General features: G+C 36.5%; 1 protein-coding gene across 1 annotated transcript; it reads right to left on the reverse strand.

Annotated features, from left to right (window-relative positions):
* Positions 1-2725: 2725 nt before the first annotated feature.
* On the reverse strand, positions 2726-3664 carry LOC103269834 (olfactory receptor 6C2-like). The gene has a single exon (XM_008067390.1). It carries the CDS (start codon positions 3662-3664, stop codon positions 2726-2728), a length of 939 nt encoding a protein of 312 aa, XP_008065581.1.
* Positions 3665-18720: the final 15056 nt, after the last annotated feature.

The raw sequence follows: 18720 nt of genomic DNA on the forward strand, positions 1-18720 counted from the left end.
AGGGTAGATGGGTATGCTACACATTGAAACCAGTTTCTGTAGACATGATTACAGAAGCTTTACTTAAAAATGTCCTCAAAAGTCACCACCTTAGTTACTGGGAATATGTGGTACCAGAGAAGAGGTTATTAGAGTCAAAGCATAAAGAACGATATTGTACTTTTTATTGATGTGTGTGTCAACCATTGCTTTTAGGTATAGGTATAACAAATGTTTAGCAAAGTCATTTATAGAATTAAATGAAAACCAGACCTGTGCAGACGAGGTATATTGAAAACCTTAAATTACGTAATACTTTGGGAAACTGATTGACCAGGAAAAGCAGTACATTTGACTGGAGGAAAATTATACACACCATTAAAAACCTTTATCCACACCTAAAGGTTTAAAACACATCGCTATACACTTACTTTAAAGATAGCTTGTCATTTCAGTTTTACATAGCTCTTCACCAAAAGAGTATATTTAAGTATTTTACTCAGATTTCAAGCAACCTTATTTTTGTTTGCCTACTTTTTATTTATTTATATTTCAAAAGTGGAGTATCACTAATTCTTTAATTTCCAGATATAAGATTTCATATTCCTTGGACCAGACTACTTTATTGATATACAGCCCAGGGAAAAAGAAGGTAAAATTATTTGTTATCTCTTTAGGCAGTTATGCAGATTTTTTCTATTTTGATTTTTCATTGGGTTTGTAGACATTTTATGATATAGGCTTTATGCTAGTGTGTTGGTCCAAATTTTTTCCCTGAGACCTATATTCTGTCTCTATGCGAATATTAAAACCTAAACTTCCTGATTATATAGTTTGACAACCTCCTCATTCTTTCCCTCTATATTTTATCTCTACTCACTCACTTAATCTATTTCAGGCAACTCGGGATTTGCTTTTATTTCCTATGAGAGTAGTAATGCACTTAAGTAGAGTATATATATGTAAATACATATACATATATGTAAATACATATGTACATATATGTAAATACATATATACATATATTTTATCTATAACTTCTAGATGCTTTTAAATCATATTTTAAAACATATCTTTATCCATCATGGTTCTAGAATACAGAGTTTCATATTTATGATGTGTTATATGATTTCTCATCCTGTTAATTGTTTTAACCTTAGATTCCTCTTAATATTTAAAAATAGAAATCACTGCTTTGTATATTGGTTTGGAGGAGACTATAATGACTATAGTTGCTTCTTCATTTTCCTGAGAATTCACAGATATTATTTTTATTATCCTCTAAAATGCAATTTTATGTAGCTTATGTTCATTACAGGTTGAGTTTTTAGAAATTCGATTTTCATCATCTTTTAATACATACTAATTATGTAGGCTAAATATTGTGTCAAAAAGGCCACAAATATATGGTGACAAATGCATTTTTCTCATGCATGGCTGATAGTCTCTGCCATCTACAATCTGTGGTTTCAGAGGTTACTCTGGAAATTAGTCCCCAACAGGGAAGAGACAAAAGAACACAAAAGTTCCCTCATCAACTTACAAAACTGGTGATTTGTTTGATTAGAATTGGTTTTATGGCTAGAACTTCCAGACAAATTTCCTTCCTAAACATAGTTATTAGATTTGCCTGTTTCTTACTTCTTTTAGTTTTTGTAACTAAATGGAGGCTACTTTATGTCTAGCTGAAGCAAAGCTTTGCTAAAAAGGAGACACTCATAGCATGATTCATACACAAGACTGAATTTTTAAACTGAGAAGTCATAGTTTTTTTTCTTAAAGTCTTTTTCATCTTATTTATTCATTTTATTCTTGTTTAAGACTTGGAAGCAGGTGAATTTTCCAAATTTTCTAAATTACAATTTTCTCCATCCTCTTTAATCCCTTTGATTTCTGCTCTCAAATCAACCATTCTACCTCAAGCTTATGCCCATTTTGCAATATCTTTCTGGAAAGTAGCAAATAATAATGAACACTCACTACTGGCTTTACCCAGTTACTACTCCTGAGCTATTATCTCTGTTGACTCTTAGTCTGCCTTTCAAATCAGACCTTACAAAATGTTTCCCCACTTTATTACATAAATTTTTATGTTCCTCACTGCTTGCAAATGTCACATATCTTTGGTTTTTGTTATAATAACTAACTACTTTAAGATGATTCCATAAAAATAGCCCAAATACAGCCAAACTTTAATTTTTTTGCTTTATAAATGGTTTATGGAGTTTTCAATTTGGTGGTGATTGTGGGGGACTCCCTATAGGTCTTTGGAGAAGTTGGCCTTCACAAGTTCACTCATCATTAACATGAAACTTACAACATCATTTAGGCCTGGACATCTGACTGATAGGTGGAGAAAAAGGATACTGGATCAAGTACCGAGTAGTTTTATAGGCCAGGTCTAGAAATGGTTCGTATTACTTCTACATCCATTCTATTGGCTGTAACGCAAAGAACGTTGCCACTCCTAACAGTGTGGAAAAAACTGTGGAAAAATGTAGTCTACTATTTCTAGGGATAACAGTCAAATAGCACTTTCAGCTAGGCTGTGAAAGTAAGCATTCTCAAAGAGCTTGGTTTTAATGATTAAATAATGGAATACAGTTCACAGTAAGCAAGTTCAAAGGGAAATTGCAAATGTCAATATGACTGGTGAATAAGGTATACAGAAAAATCATGTCAAACGCTTCAGGTTTTGTGCTCATTCTTCTTTTCTTTTAGTTGGATTCATCAACTCAATTTTCCTTTACATCTTTGAGAGGAATGCAAGTTTTTTAATTGAATCACTGAACGCTTGCTTCACTTGCTTGTTTCTTAGTGTGTAAATAAAGGGATTCAACATTGGTGAAATAGAGGTAATAAGGAGTGAAATCCCTTTATTAATAGCCACTTCATCCTTTGCTGAAGGTTTGACATAAATGAAGATGCAGCTGCCGTAAGTAATAGAAACAACAATCATGTGGGAAGAACAAGTGGAAAAGGCCTTTTTCCTTTGCTGGGCAGAGGGGATTCTTAGAATACTTCTGAGGATGTAAATATAGGAGAGAACTACACACATGAGGGTGATAATGAATGTCAGCACAGCACACACTATCACCATCTGTTCTATGAACCATGTGTCTGAGCAAGAGATCTTCAGGATAGGAGAGGCATCACAGCAAAAATGATCAATAATGTTTGAATCACAGAATTCCAGGCCCAAACCCAGACTAATTGGTGGGAGAATGATGATCAGTGCTGCTACCCAACAGAAAAGGAGGAAGTTCTTACAGACTCTGCTGTTCATGATGGTCATGTAATGCAGTGGTTTACAGATAGCCACATAGCGATCATAGGACATGGTGGCCAGCAGAAAAAATTCTGTGACTGCAAAGAGGTCTGTAAACAACAGTTGACTGGCACAAGCATCATAGGTAATAGACTTGTCCCCCGAGGATAGGCTGTACAAAAATCTGGGAACACAAGCAGTTGTGAATGAAATTTCAAGGAAAGAAAAATTTTGGAGGAAAAGATACATAGGTGTTTTAAGGTGGGAATCAATCAGAGTGAGGGTGATGATGGTTAAGTTTCCAGATACACTCAACATGTAGGAAAGAAATAGAAAGATGAAAAGCAGAATTTGTAGCTGAATGTCATCTGTCAGTCCCAGCAAGATGAATGTTGTTATTGCTGTTTGGTTCCTCATGCTTGATACGTGTCTGTTGCCCAATCTGCTTGAAACAATAAGAAAACTTAACTTCTAACTTCAAGAGAAGAAAAATTGAGAGTGATTCCTACATAACTGGTAAATGGTGAAGCAAACACGCAACACATGGTGAGGTTTAATCACCTCCTCTTTGTATCACACAAACTACTCATATTTCAACCACACATTTCATACCACTGCTTTTAATGAATATACAATCTGGTTATAATTGGTGTATGTTCAACATATTATCTTATAAGCATAACTGAAAAATATGTCCCCTTTCAATACGTTGTTTTTGAATCACAAACCTGACTTCCTAATTTCCTATCCTCAGATATGTTTTTAATAAACAAATCCCCAAATAAACTAACAATGGTCTTTGTTGAGAAAATATCAACATTCAAGTTCACATGTGTATTAGTTATTAAACTGACAATAGATACTTAGCATGCAGTTGCAGTCCAGTTTCTCTGAGGTGTGTTTAAAACATGTTTACTGGATATATTTCCTTAAAGTTTTATTTAAATATGTTACTGTTCAAATTTTTCAAGATAGAAAATGATTTAAGGGGTGTTAGGAAGATGGTGACTGAGCCAGTCAGATTATGGGAGTCCCAGTGTGAGTGAGTGAATGTATGGAAAATTTTGTGTATGTGTTGGTGAGTGGCTGACTGAGTGAGGGGCTCAGGAGCAAATGGCCAGGGCTCTCCTGATGCAGTGGCTGGGGCTGCACCTGCTTGGCTTGGACCTTAGTGAGCACCATTTTTTTTTTAATTCAACAAAACTCTTCCTGGGAAGAAGATGATGGGAGAGACTGACTAGTGGGAGCTCATGAGCTAGTGATCAGGGCCCTCCTGGTGAAGCAGCTGGTGCTGTAGCTGCTCTGTTTGGTCTCTAGCACTTCCTGGGTCACAGAAGCTGAGTGCCACTTTTTTTAACTTACAAAAGTTTTCTGCAAAGAAATGGCAGGGAGAGACTGCCGGCTCTAGGCGTTGCCTCACCACTGCAGCACCTGGTTGGACACTGAAAGCAAGGGCTACGAAGGGAGCCCAGAGGCAGAGTCCCGCTGGAGAAGATGAAAGAGGTACCTCACCACCATTTTGAAAATGAGGCAAGAAAGGGCTCTGACTTGCTCACCACAATCTCTGTGACCAGGCAGATCAACTACTCAGGGGTTGATTGTGGTCCAGAGGGAAAATGCTGAAAGCACAAACTTCAGAGGGATAGGACAAGTGCTGAGTCTCAGGCGCTCTACCCCCTGATTCAGAAACAGGAAAAAGGGTGTGGCCAGAAAAGGTTGAGGAAGACCTCCAAAGAGATCAGTGGTGAGTCCAGGGCTGACCCAACACCCCTCCTCCCCAGAAATCCTCTGAACATCAGACCCACGCAGCTGGGACACAACCAAGAGGGACTAACTCAGGCAGAGCCTGGATGTCAGTCACAATAGGAGAGCTCCATTCCAGGACAGGTCTGGCTGGGGCACCCCCTCATGAGTACATACCTGGGTAAGAGACAATCTCGCTCCTCCCCACCAGAGGGAATGTCCCTGACCATACAAGAGTGGGAGGGGAGGATTGCAGTCCCACCCACCTCCACTGCCCCTCCTCCTCCTTCCTGGGTCCAGACACAGGGGAGAAAGTGAAAGAGGCAGAAACTCTGCAGGAGATAGCAGAGAGTCAGACAAGGGGAACAATTACAGAACCTGTCACAAGAGGGTAGGGTAATTTTAAAATTTGTTTTGCCTGTTTGTTTGTTAGCTTTTTTATTTTTAAAATATTTTTCCTTGGTGTATGAATGTGTATGTCTGCATCCCCCACCCCCTCTTTTATTTTCTTTCCTCTTTGGGTTTTGTTTTCTGTTTATGTGTGTATGTGAATGATTGAGTGTTCATCTTTCAGGGTTTTTTTTTTTGGTACTTTTTTGTTGGTTTCTTTTTGCTCTTTTGCTCATCTCTCTCTCTTTTAAGTTTAGGTGTCTGTGAATATATGTGTGAGAGTTCAACTTTCATTCCTAATTTTTCCCCCAGTCTTTCTCTTTTTCATCTCTATTTATTTTTTGTGAGGGGTGTGTGTGTGTTTAGTTTTCCCAGCTTTTTTGTGTTTTTTTAATGGTTTTATTTTACTTTGTTGTTATTCCAGCTTGTTTTGGTGTGTGTGTGTGTCTGTGTCTGTGTTTGTTCAATTGTTTTTTGCTTTAGTTTCTGCTTTCATTGTTCCTTGCTATTTTTTTATTTTTAAAAATTGTTGTCCATCTTATTTTATTCTATTTTTCTGTGTTCTCCTCATTGCTGCTACTGTATCTTGGAATCAGGGGGTACACACACATACCCACTGCACCATCATGCAGAGTGGTGGTGGGAAGTGGGTCTCAGGGAACATATACCACAATCAGTGAGCATTGTAATTTGCAAGTATCTTCTGACTCCTAGCTCCCCATCCACTACCTTATTCGACTTTCAAAACTACAAGAGACAGCAAAGCTTCCCACCCACAGTCCTATTTCAAAATAGAACAAATCCAGACCTCAGATCACGGAAGAATAGAGGGCTGAGCAAACATCAGAAGTGAAAGCCTCTCCCACTGACACTGAATAACAGAGCTAAAGGGAAAAGCAAAAAAGCTGTCACAAATGAGAAAAAAACCAATGGTGAACCACAGGTAATTTCAAGTGTAACAAAGAGAAACACCTGAAAAATCAAACCTTGGAACCCAAACAATGGAAGTCACCAACTACTGGCCCCAGAATATGACAGGGATTAGGGAATGGATGGAAGGAGTGAATAAGACTCAAGAAAGATAAGATGCAACACTGAAAGAACTTGTAACAGAGATTTTGGCCATAAAAAATATCATCCACAAAATAAATAACAAGATGACAAGCATAGACAGCAGAATTAATCTAGCCAAAGAAAGAATCTCAGAACTTGAAGACCAGAACATGGAATTAACCTGATCTGTAAAAAACATAGAAAGAAAACTCAGAAGGAAAAAACAAAGCCTATAAGAGATGTGTGATTATATCAAGTGGTTGAACCTAAGCCTGATTGGTATCCCAGAAGAAGAAAGGGAAATAGAGCAAGTATTCCAGGAGGTTATCCAAGAAAACTTTCCCCATCTCACCAGAGATGTAACCAGTCAAACACAAGAGATACAGAGAACCCCCACAAGACATCATGAGAAGACCAGCCCCCTAGACACATGTCAATTAGCCCACACAAAGTAGGTACAAAAGAAAAAAATTCTAAAGGCAGCAAGAGAGAAAAGTCAGACTACTTACAAGGGAAAAACCAATCAGAATAGCAGCTGACCTATTGGCAGAAACACTACAAGCAAGAAGGGACAGGAGTCCAATATTTAAAGTCCTCAAAGATAAACAATTAAAACCAAGAATTTCCTACCCAGCCAAGCTCAGCTTCATCAGTGATGGAGAATTATAATACTTCCCAGACATTCAGTCCCTCAGAGATTATGCAGCTTCCAGACGAGCTCTATAGGAGACACTTAAAAAGGTATTAAGCACAGAAGAAAGAAAAAAAAGTGACCACACACCTCCCAAGACAACAGCAGAGCACAGAGTCAACAGACAATACATTGCAACAACTAACTTAAGAAAACACGCATACATCAACCCCAAAGCTAAAAGAAAACAAGCAAACAAACAAATAAAAAATTTTATAAGAACCTCATGACAGGGATAAACAATCACATTTCAATAATCAGCCTGAATGTGAATGGACTAAATGCACCACTGAAAAGACACAGAATGGCAAACTGGATAAGAAACCATGACCCAATAATTTGCTACATCCAGGAAGCTCATCCCACCACAAGGACCATACCCAGACTAAAACTTAAAGGATGGAAAATGAGTTTCCAGGCAAATGGATCACAAAAGAAGGCAGGAGTTTTGAACTTAATATCAAGCAAAACAGTCTTTAAGCTATCAAACATTTAAAAAGATATGAAAGGACACTACATAATGATAAAAGTTTCAATCCATCAACAAGAAATATCAATCCTAGAATTTTATGCACCCAAAAAGGAGCACAAACATTTGTAAAGCAATTACTAAGTAAACTAAAGAAAGATATCGACTCTAACACTATTACACTAGGGGACTTGAATACCCCACTAACTGCCGTAGATAGTTCATTGAGGCATAAAATCCACAAGGAGATCCAGAACCTCCACTGGACACATGACCATATGGACTTTATAGATACCTACAGAATATTCCATCCAAAAATCAAAGAATATACATTCTGCTCATCACCACATGGAATGTACTCCAAGATCAATTACATCCTTGGCCATAAATCAAGCATAAGCAAATTGCATAAGGTTGAAATATTGCCATGCATCTTCTCAGATCACAGTGGAATAAAAATAAATATCAAAACCAACAAAATTTCCCCAAAGTCCACAAAGACATGGACTTCAAACAGCATAATGTTGAACAACTACTGGGTCAACACTGAAATCAAAACAGAAATTAAAAGTTTCCTGGAAACAAATAAAAATGAAGAACTATCTTACCAAAACATCTGGGATGCCATGAAATTAGTTCTAAGAGGGAGATGTATACCTCTACTAACACGCATCAAGAAAATGAAAAGATCAGAAGTTGAGAGCCTAACAAATTACCTAAGGGAGCTGGAAAGAGAAGACCACCAAAACCCCAACTTTAGTAGAAGAATCCAAGTTACTAAAACAAGAGCCCAAATATGGGACATAGAAGACAAAAATATCATTAAAAACATCATCATCATCAACAACAACAACAACAACAACAGCAACAACAACAAAAAAACTGGTTCTTTGAAAGAATTAACAAGATTGATGGGCCCCTAGCCAGAATGACCAAGAAAAAGAGAGAAAAAGCCCAAATAAACACAATCAGAAATACAAAAGATCAAATCACAACTGACTCCAAAGAAATGCAAAAGAATATCAGAGATTAATATGTATACCTGTATGGAAACAAACTTGATAATCTAAATGAAATGGAGGACTTTCTGACATCACACAACCTCCCCAGGTTGAAACAAGAAGACATTGAGACACTAAATAGGCCAATAACATCCCAGGAAATTGACTCTGTCATATGAAAACTACCTACCAAAAAAAGCCCTGAACTGGATGGCTTTCCAGTAGAATTCTACAACACATACAAGAAAGAGCTGATACCAATACTATTGAAAGTATTCCAGGCAATCAAGAAAGATGAAATTCTCCCCAAATCATTTAACAAAGCTAACATCACACTTAAACCCGAACTGGGTAAAGATACAACAAAAAAAGAGAACTACAGGCCAATATCCCTTTTGAACATAGAAGCAAAAATCTTCAAAAAGATTCCAGCAAATTGGATCCAAAACCACATCTCAAAAAACATCCACCATGACCAAGGAGGCTTCAACCCCAGGATGCAGAGCTCGTTCAACATCAGCAAGACCATAAATGTAATTAAATACATCAACAGTTATAAAAACAAGAACCACATGATTATATCATTAGATTCAGACAAAGCTTTTGATAAAATCCAGCATCCCTTCTTGATAAAAACCCTCAAACACCTAGATATAGAAGGAACATACCTCAAAATAGTAAGCACCTGCAATAAATCCACAGTGAGCATATTGCTAAATGGACAGAACCTGGAAGCATTTCCCCTGAAAACTGGAACAAGATAAGGCTGCCTACTCTCACCTCTCTTGTTCAACATTTTGTCGGAATTTCTACCTAGAGCAATTAGAAAAGAGAAGGAAATCAGGGGTATCCAAATAGGAAAAGAGGAAGTTAAGTTATCCCTCCTTGCTGATGATATAATTCTATACCTCAAAAATCCAAGAGAATCTGTCAAAAACCTGCTTTCACAGATAAACAACTTTGGCAAAGTCTCAGGGTACAAAATAAAATGTGCAAAAGACAGTTGCATCCTTATACACCAACAACAAGCAGGCAAAGAACCAAATAAAAAGCACAATCCCATTCACAATAGCCACACACAAAAAAGAAATACCTCAGCATCTTCCTAACCAGACAAGTGAAAGACCTTTACAATGAGAACTATGAAACACTGCTCAAAGAAATCCAAGAAGACACAAACCTATGGACAAATATTCCATGCTCATGGATAGGAAGAATCATCATTGTTAGGATGTCCATCCTATCAAAGGGAATCTGCATATTCAATGCAATACCTATTAAATTACCAACACCATTCTTCTCAGACTTGAAAATGACAATACAGAAATTTTATGGAAACATAAATGACCATGAATAATCAAAATAATCTTAGCAAAAGAAACAAAGTGGGAAGTATCACATTTCCATACTTCAAACTTTACTATAAGGCTGCAATAATCAAAACATTCTGTTATTGGTACAAGAACAGGCATACAGACCAATGGAACAGGATAGAGATTCTGGAAGCAAAGCCTCAATTTCTCAACCAATTCATCGTTGACAAAGCCTCCAAAAGCAACTACTGGGGAGAAGAGATCCTATACAGTAAATGGTGTTGGGAAAACTGGCTGACCACATGCAGAAGATTGAAACAGGACCCCTACCTATCACCATACACAAAAATTAACTCTAAATGGATCAAAGACCTAAATGTAAAACCTCAAACTATAAGAATCTTAGAAAATGCAGGAGACACCCTTATGGAAATTGGAACTGTCAAGCTATTCCTTATCAAAACTCCAAGTGCCCATACCATAAGAGATAAGATAGTCAAGTAGGACCTTATCAAACTGACAAGCTTCTGCAAAGCTAAAGAAACCACCAAGAGAGCAGAGAGACAGCCCACGGAATGGGAAAAAAATATTTTCCAACTATATATCTGACAAAGGCCTAACACCTAGGATCTACAAGGAACTCAAACACACTGAAGGGAAAAAACAAACAGTCCCATTAAAAAGTGGGCAAAAGACATGAGCAGACACTTCTCACAAGAAGATATATGGGCAACCAACAGACACATGAAAAAGTGCTCAGCCTCACTTTTTTCAGAGACATACAAATCAAAGCCACATTGAGATACCACCTAACCCCAGTAAGAAATGCCATTATTAATAAAACAAACAGCAACAGATGCTGGCAAGGAAGGGAAGAAAAAGGAACGCTTCTACACTGCTGGTGGGAATGAAACTAGTGCATCCTCTTTGGAAGACAATGTGGCAATCTCTGAAAGAACTAGAAATTGACCGTCTACATGACCCAGCAATCCTCCTACTGGGACTATACCCAGAGGAACTCAAATTATTCTACCAAAAAGATACTTGCACATGCATATTTGTTGCTGCTATATTCACAGTAGCAAAAATATGGAAACAACCATGCTGCCCATCGTAGCTGGACTGGATTAAATAATGCAGTACATATACACAATGGAGTATTATGCAGCCATAAAGAAGGATAAACATATTGACTTCGCAGCAACTTGGAAGGATTTAGTGGATCATACTCAGTGATCTATCACAGAAACAAAGAAGAGAGTACCATATGTTCTCACTCATAAGCGGACCTTGAACAATGATCATAACACCATAAGAAAGGGATTGGCGGTAGTGGGAAACTGTCAGGGGAGGGGGAGTGGGACTGGCAGCTGAGGGAAACTTCCAGGGTAGAGAGGTGCACACCTCATTAACAATGGTACCTGCATAATGAACATTTGTATACCTAACCCTGGATTGTAACCCACATCGTTAAATAAAAAAAAAATTATTTAAATATATTTTATATTTGTAATGTTTATCCTTGGCTATATTTTCCTCTTGATGTTAGAGTAGAATGTCTGTGTTATGTATTTTTATGCTTCCTTGGATAGCCTGATGTTACAAAAAGCTTTTCCCCTGTTTGCAAGTGGAAATCTTGAATTGTATCAGCTAGTTAATTACTTTCCTTTTAGTTTTCTTTAATAATGCCCTCTAACTAGCTGCTATAGTTTCATATTCTTCAGATTGAGGGTTCTCTACGTTTGTTTCCACCCAAGAGTTTTGCATAACAGCAGATTTTTGATTTTAAAATTCCTAAACTATTTTCCCTTGTTTCTTTTTAAACACATCTGACAATTCTACAGTGATAATTTTGATAAACAATTTATTAAAGAGAAATAAGTAAATCTTTGAGATATACTCAGAGCTGAAAGGCCATATCCCTGAATTTTTCTGTTGTTGGTCAGACTTTGTTGCAGTTGGAAATGCACTCATCACCTTATTATAAATGACAATGACATTTTTTATAACAGGTTTAACAAAGCTAAGTCAGTTTTTAAACACACTTTCATGTTTCACTTCTATTGAAATTTCATCTGCTTTATTATTGTCTCCACTTTCCTATTTTCTGCTTATCATTAACACATCTGATTATAGTATCATTTAAACTACTTTGGCCAAAGTCACCGATAGCCACCTTCTTACTTCATTAAATAAGCACAACTTACTTCTCATTAACTGAAACTCTGCTGAATATGAGACTGTGAACTGTCAACTTCACAAGAGTCTTTACAGCTTAATTCTCACTATCTCACATTTTTTCTGAATTTCTTCTTACCACTTTGCTCTTTTCCATTATCCATGGCTCCTTTTGCTTTTCTAATCTCTATGTTTGTTGCTGCACCTGAAGTATCTTTTCTAGGCAGTCCTTTCTTTCACTCTGTTCCCTAGTCCTAGGAGATTCTCATAAATAAGGTGACTGGAAGCAGGCTGAGGATTCTCAGATTTATATCATATCTGTAGGAAAAATGCATCTTACAGTTTCCTGACTTCCTCACTCAATGTGTTCTTGGACATCTAGATCAAACTTAGTCTGAATTCAGGCTTGTCCTTCTCTTATCTGAATGTTCTCAAACAATTTGCTTAACTTCTTTATTTTTGTGTTTTTCGAGTTCAACATTCACATAAAATAGTATGTACAATTTTTGTTATATTGTTGAGTAGAGATAATATAGATAAAATATCTTTAACTGCACCTGGGCATGATGGACACATTACATTTAATATTGAGAATTCTTAGTTTACCTTATTATTTTCTATTGAAAGTCCTCCAAGATGCAAACATTTCAAGGCTTTAAATGAAGCACTCTCTACTATGTTTCTTTCCCTCTTAATCTTAAATCTCTGATGAAGTCATTCTTGCTTTTTTTTCTTTATTCTCCTTTTAGGTTTACCTTCAGATCTTGTCATTTTTCTGTATCTGTAATATCTTGTTAATTCATTCCTTTTCCTCACTCACTCATAACACGAATTTTACTCTGAATGTCTTTATCTCCTAGTTGAAATATTTCAAAAACATATTAACATTTGTTTAACATTTTGACCTCCTCCATTCAATCTTTTAAAATCAATGCAATCAGAATCACTTTTTCCAAGGTCCAGATACACTTAATTCTCCCTTATACTTAATTCTGGAATTAATGAGAATATTAATATTTGCAAATATAAATTAATAAAATATATTAATTATGTAAAGTTTTTTTTAAATTTTTTTTTTAGTTGGAGTCACTCTGTTGCCCATACTGGAGTGCAGTGGCCGCTCCCGGCCACCGCAGCCTTGACCTGCTGGGGCTCCGGCAATCCTTCCGCCTTAGCCTTCCAAGTAGCTGGAACTACAGGCACGCACTACCACACCCGGCTAATTTTTTTGATTTATTGTGGAGATGAAGTCTCACCAAGTTACCCAGGTGGGTCTCGAACCCGCGGGCTCAGGCAATCCACTCACCTCAGCCTCCCAAGGTGTGGGATTACAGGCTGAACCACCGAGCCGGGCTTAAACAGTTTTTGATATATTATTAATTAACATTCTTTTCATACTCTGCATTTTCTTGAAACTTTTGATTCACTTCTTATTGACACTGAAGTTATTATTATTTTTGGCGTTAGTGAGAACTGTGAGGAGGAGAAGAAGCACATTTATGGATTTTTAGTTTCAAATTCATCAGACATTGATATCAATAAAATATTTTCAGGCAATTACATCTTAAAGCAGTAGAATAAGTAAGAACAGGGCTTCTCATCATTGCAGAATTTATGAAACCTCTTTAGCAGAGGATAGAAGACTTAGAGACTAGTTTAGACAGTTGATTAACTCTGAATGAGTCTTTAGGGACCTCTGTCATCTTCCACTGATATGAAGCCAGAAGAATAGAAGAGTGGAAAAATAAGATTTCTGTGGTTTCTTTCCCTTCTAGAGATCTAAAGAGAATAACAGGAGGAAACAATTAGCTGCTCCTTGAACATGGACTAAAGGACTTCAGAAAGTTACATGGAGTTTTCCCATTCTCAAGATCCTTTAGCATTAGATGAAGGATGTTCTCATGCCTGGTGATGATACGAAAGTAAAGAAGATCTTTAGAAGTCTCACACATTTTCTTGCATTGCAGATTGCTACAGGAATAATAAAAGTGTCTTACATGGTAAACATAAAGAACAATTGTACCTGAAAAACTTTATGAGCAAGGAGAAAAAGAGATGTCATAGTAGTTATACACACAAATAGGAGTTTGTGGACCGGAATTGATGACAGATTAGTGCCAACCCTGATGGATACTGACATTTCTTAACACATTGGTGCTATGCAACTGTACCAGTATCAAGAGGACTTGGGTTGATGGCAGCAACACAGATAGGCAAACATAATTCACTAGAATGAGGTAGAGGAGCTTGGTATGGTAGGGATGAAAGGAATAGATATTAAGTTAAATTAAAAAATGAAGTTTTATTTATCTTGCTGAGTTTGCAAATAACATTTTTGTAACTAAAACAGTAACTTTGATCCTTCCAATGACTTCCTTTTGCCCTCATCTTAAAATGTAAGCTTCTCAGCAAATGAAGATCTTTCTAACATTTCCAGAGTATCAACTTGTGCAACTTACCTTATTTCTTTCCCTGTTCTTTAGTGTAGTTGCTCTGGCTGCTAGCAAGAGAACATGTTGGTATAAAATAGTGATAAGCAGTACAGTCTATGGATTCAGGTGACTGGCTTCGTTTCTGGGTTCAGGCTGCTTTACCTAACTTATCTACCAGCAGTAACCACAAATGGCCATGCTTAAAATCACCGTGGAGGTTCACACATGCCAGTGCTTCTTCCCTTAATAATCTCTCGACTTGTGCCCTTTAACCTCTTCTATCCTTCTTTCAAGTTGCAGTTTAGGTATCAATTCCACCAGAAAACCGTCTAGAATTCTTTAATTTTATTTTTTACGTTAGCACCTATAGTCCTTCAAGATAAGGTTAATTTTTTCCTCTTCTTTTTTTTTTTTTGAGTTGGAGTCTCACTCTGTCGCCCAGACTGGAGTGCAGTGGTCGCTCCCAGCCACCGCAGCCTCAACCTGCTGGGCCCCAGCAATCCTTCCGCCTCAGCCTTCCAAGTAGCTGGAACTGCAGGCGTGGTAGTGCTAGTTTTGTTTTTTTGTTTTTGATTTATTGTAGAGATGAGGTCTCGCCAACTTGCCCAGGCGGGTCTACGAACCCGCGGGCTCAGGCAATTCACTCACCTCGGCCTCCCAAAGCGGGGGATTACAGGCTGAGCCACCAAGCCTGGCAACTTTTTCCTCTTACCATTCCCATGGTTGCCTCTGATTATTCTTATTAGAGTACTTATGACTCGATTGTCTGATGGTGGTGCCGAATTTTATTTGGAACGTTGTTGTGTTGCCAGCAAGAGGCTTATTTCTAGGGGCAGAGTAAGTTCTCCTTAAAAATTTATAAAAATAACAAAAGAATGAATAGCGTATTTGTCTTGTACACCAAAACCAAAGTATCTTCTTTAAGACGATATGGTAGATTCTTAGAATGACTTATAATATATTTTTTCTTTTTCTATGAGTCTAACAACAAAAATGCACTGATTTTTTTTTAAAGACTGCCTTTAATAGTACACAAATATGACTTCTGACCCTCTGTGTTGCTTTTCTGTGTTGCTAGTAAAAGGGAGTATATCTCCTGTGGGTTTTTTGTTTTTTTTTTTTTACACAGTCTCTGGAATCAGATTGTAGGTTTTTTCATCCCACTTGTCCTTTTTAACCTCAGTTTCCTCAATAACAACCAGTTCATGGAATTACTATGAGACCTGATTGAGATAGTCTATGCAGCATGCCTGGCAGATAGTAAATTAATCCCTATCCCTACTTCTTTCTCTTCTTTATTTTCTCCTTCTTCCTCCTCCTCCTACTCTTTGCTCCACAACTTGTTCTAATACTTATGGTAATGCATGAGGCCACGAATCACTGCCCCATGTGTCTACTGTACTTTCTTTCTTGCGTTCTTCATAGAGCTTGTGAATTTTTATGACCCTAATAAACCTGTTTGATGTTCTGCTGATGAAAATTTAAGGGCAGAGATCAGGAACTCTGAAATTTGGGAGACAACACAGTAGATATTCCACATTTCTTTCTCAGCTATGAATAATTGGCTAATTATATGAGCAGCTATCTCCTTTGACTAATAAGTCAATTTGTAAATAAAGAGTTTTATTTTTCTTTCATTTCAAGGTTGAGAAGGATCTCCTGTAAAAAATTAATTAGTTTGCTATATAACAATTTCACTTATTTCTTGTAACCTATACCACACAAGAAACCTAGAGGTGTATTTTTCTAAGGTTGGTGAATTGAAGCATGCTGTTTGTATTAGGATGGTAACAAATGACAGCATTAGATTACTATAGATAGGAAAATACCTATGGTTTATAGGCATAGCTACAGAAAATGATCACTAATCCAGGTTCAGGGTAAGAATAATTAGCTGGTAATTAGTACACTTTTAAATAGAATCATGTAGGAATTGACCCTTCTGAACAAAATTGAGCAACTTTTTAAGCTCTTAGCATTTTTAAGCTCTTGGCATTCTAAATCAGAGCAATATACTAAATTCCAAAATCTCCTACCTTTCTAATCATTAATAGTTATTTTCTGTCGGGCTCGGTGGCTCAGCCTGTAATCCTGAGCCTTTGGGAGGCTGAGGTGAGTGGATTGCCTGAGCCCGCGAGTTCGAGACCCGCCTGGGCAGGCGAGACCTCATCTCTACAATAAATCAAAAAATTAGCTGGGTGTGGTAGTGCATGCCTGTAGTTCCAGCTACTTGGAAGGCTGAGGCGGAAGGATTGCCAGAGCCCAGCAAGTCGAGGCTGCGGTGGCCGGGAGCGGCCACTGCACTCCAGTCTGGGCGACTGAGTGAGACTCCAACTCAAATTAAAAAAAAAAAAGTTATTTTCTATGATACCCAAATATTTTGGAAAACCAATTTAATTTAGATGTATTTTAAATTTAGTATATTTCAAGGAATATTTTCTTTACAGTTATTTGAGTGATCATTTATGACAACATTGCAGATAATCTGGCACATCGATGAAAGATATAATAGTTATATCTTGGAATAAGATACATGTGGATTGGTAAGAGTGACTATATGGGGCAGGTCACTTCTCTTTGCCTTTCAAATTATCCTGTTTCTGAGTACTCTTGAATTCATTCAACACATATTTCTTGAGAGCCTATGATATGATAAAAACACCTGTCTCTTTACTGATGCATGTAATAAATATTTCTAATTAGTCCAATGTCTTCACATTTAATTTTGTGGAAAAATAACATCAGAAAGACTATTTTCTTTTCTAGAGATTCCTACATTGATTCATTGCCATCTCTTATTTTTAAACAGGTAAGTATGACATTTTATGGAGACCAAGGAATAGAAGTTTGAATGAAGAAAGAAGGTGAAATGATCAAATAAGAACATACTTACTCTTATTGAAATAATCATGGTGTTAGTTGATGGTGTAATTCTGATAGTTCCAAAGAGAAAATGGAAAGTATGAATGGAGTCAAATGTGTGCACAAATGCCTTTCTTATGAAGACAATTCAAAGACAATTTTTTTTACAGTAGTCAGTGCTTTCTGAGTTGTCAGTAGACTCTGTTAAAGTTCCTACTTGAAACTTGAAAAAAACTTCATATATCTCAAAGCTGAAATAGAGACATGAATTTTAAATGTCTAAGAGATGTGAGGTGATTTTGAAAGAGATGATTTCTGATCTTTGTGGGCAAAGATAGATTGTTTTACACTGTGAAGACAGATGACTGTTTTATTATCTCATGCTCTTATAGATATGCAGGAACCATCTCTGAAGATAAATAAAGGGTCCTTTGTGACTAAAGTTAAAACATGACTAATGAACCTAACATTCACTGAATTTTGGCAAAATACCTAACAGAGGCAGCAATGGGAATAATGCCTTTGGAGATTATTAGATGCAACAATTTTATTAGACACATTCCAAATGCAAAACAATGGTAGCCTGTTGAAAAGACAATTCTGGCTATTCTTCTTCCTATAGATAACAACTTTTAACAAAAAAAACCCAAAATTGTTTTATGCCTGTGTTTTCATAATATATGATATTATATATTAGAAGGTAACATAGAGAAATGTTTACAGATATATATACATATTTGTATATATACACTTACTCTGTTAGCTGAGAGGATCTAGAACCCATGATACCTCAGTAGCAACAAGCACATCTGGCATCTAGATCTTAGTTCCTACAACATCTTTTACAACACTTTCAAGAAGGTGGAACATAACTTTCCATTCCCTAAATGAGAACTTTTCAGCGACTTCTTTCCAAATAGTATAAAATGGAAAGAGAAATAAAAGAGGAACTTTATAGTAAAATTTAGTTTTGTGCCTGTATTGTAGATATACACTATCTATTATAAATACTATATATTTGTATATAGATATATAATAAATATTTACATATAAAATTTACACCCACAATTTATATATAAAAATATATGAATGAACTTGAAAGTAATTTCTAAGTAAAAAATTTTCTATATTAAAAATATAAATGTGCATAATAAATTTTCTGCATTTTATTATTTTTATGGAAATATTATTTATTTAATAAATTATAAGGAAGAGTAAAAATTCTCCCTCCTCAAGTTTTATTTTTATTATTCTTAAGTAGAGGGTACTTGATGTTTGAGTAGAACTGAAATTTTTTTTAGTTTCCAAAAGCCACACCAAGGTTGTTTTCTTCTAAATTAA

This window comes from Carlito syrichta, unplaced genomic scaffold (assembly GCF_000164805.1).
Source record: "Carlito syrichta isolate Samal-C Ts95f unplaced genomic scaffold, Tarsius_syrichta-2.0.1 Scaffold309503, whole genome shotgun sequence".
Lineage (NCBI taxonomy): Eukaryota > Metazoa > Chordata > Mammalia > Primates > Tarsiidae > Carlito > Carlito syrichta.

Bases quoted from the DNA above. Each gene is read 5' to 3' on its own strand.
- LOC103269834 (XM_008067390.1), bottom strand. From the start codon at position 3,664: ATGAGGAACCAAACAGCAATAACAACATTCATCTTGCTGGGACTGACA.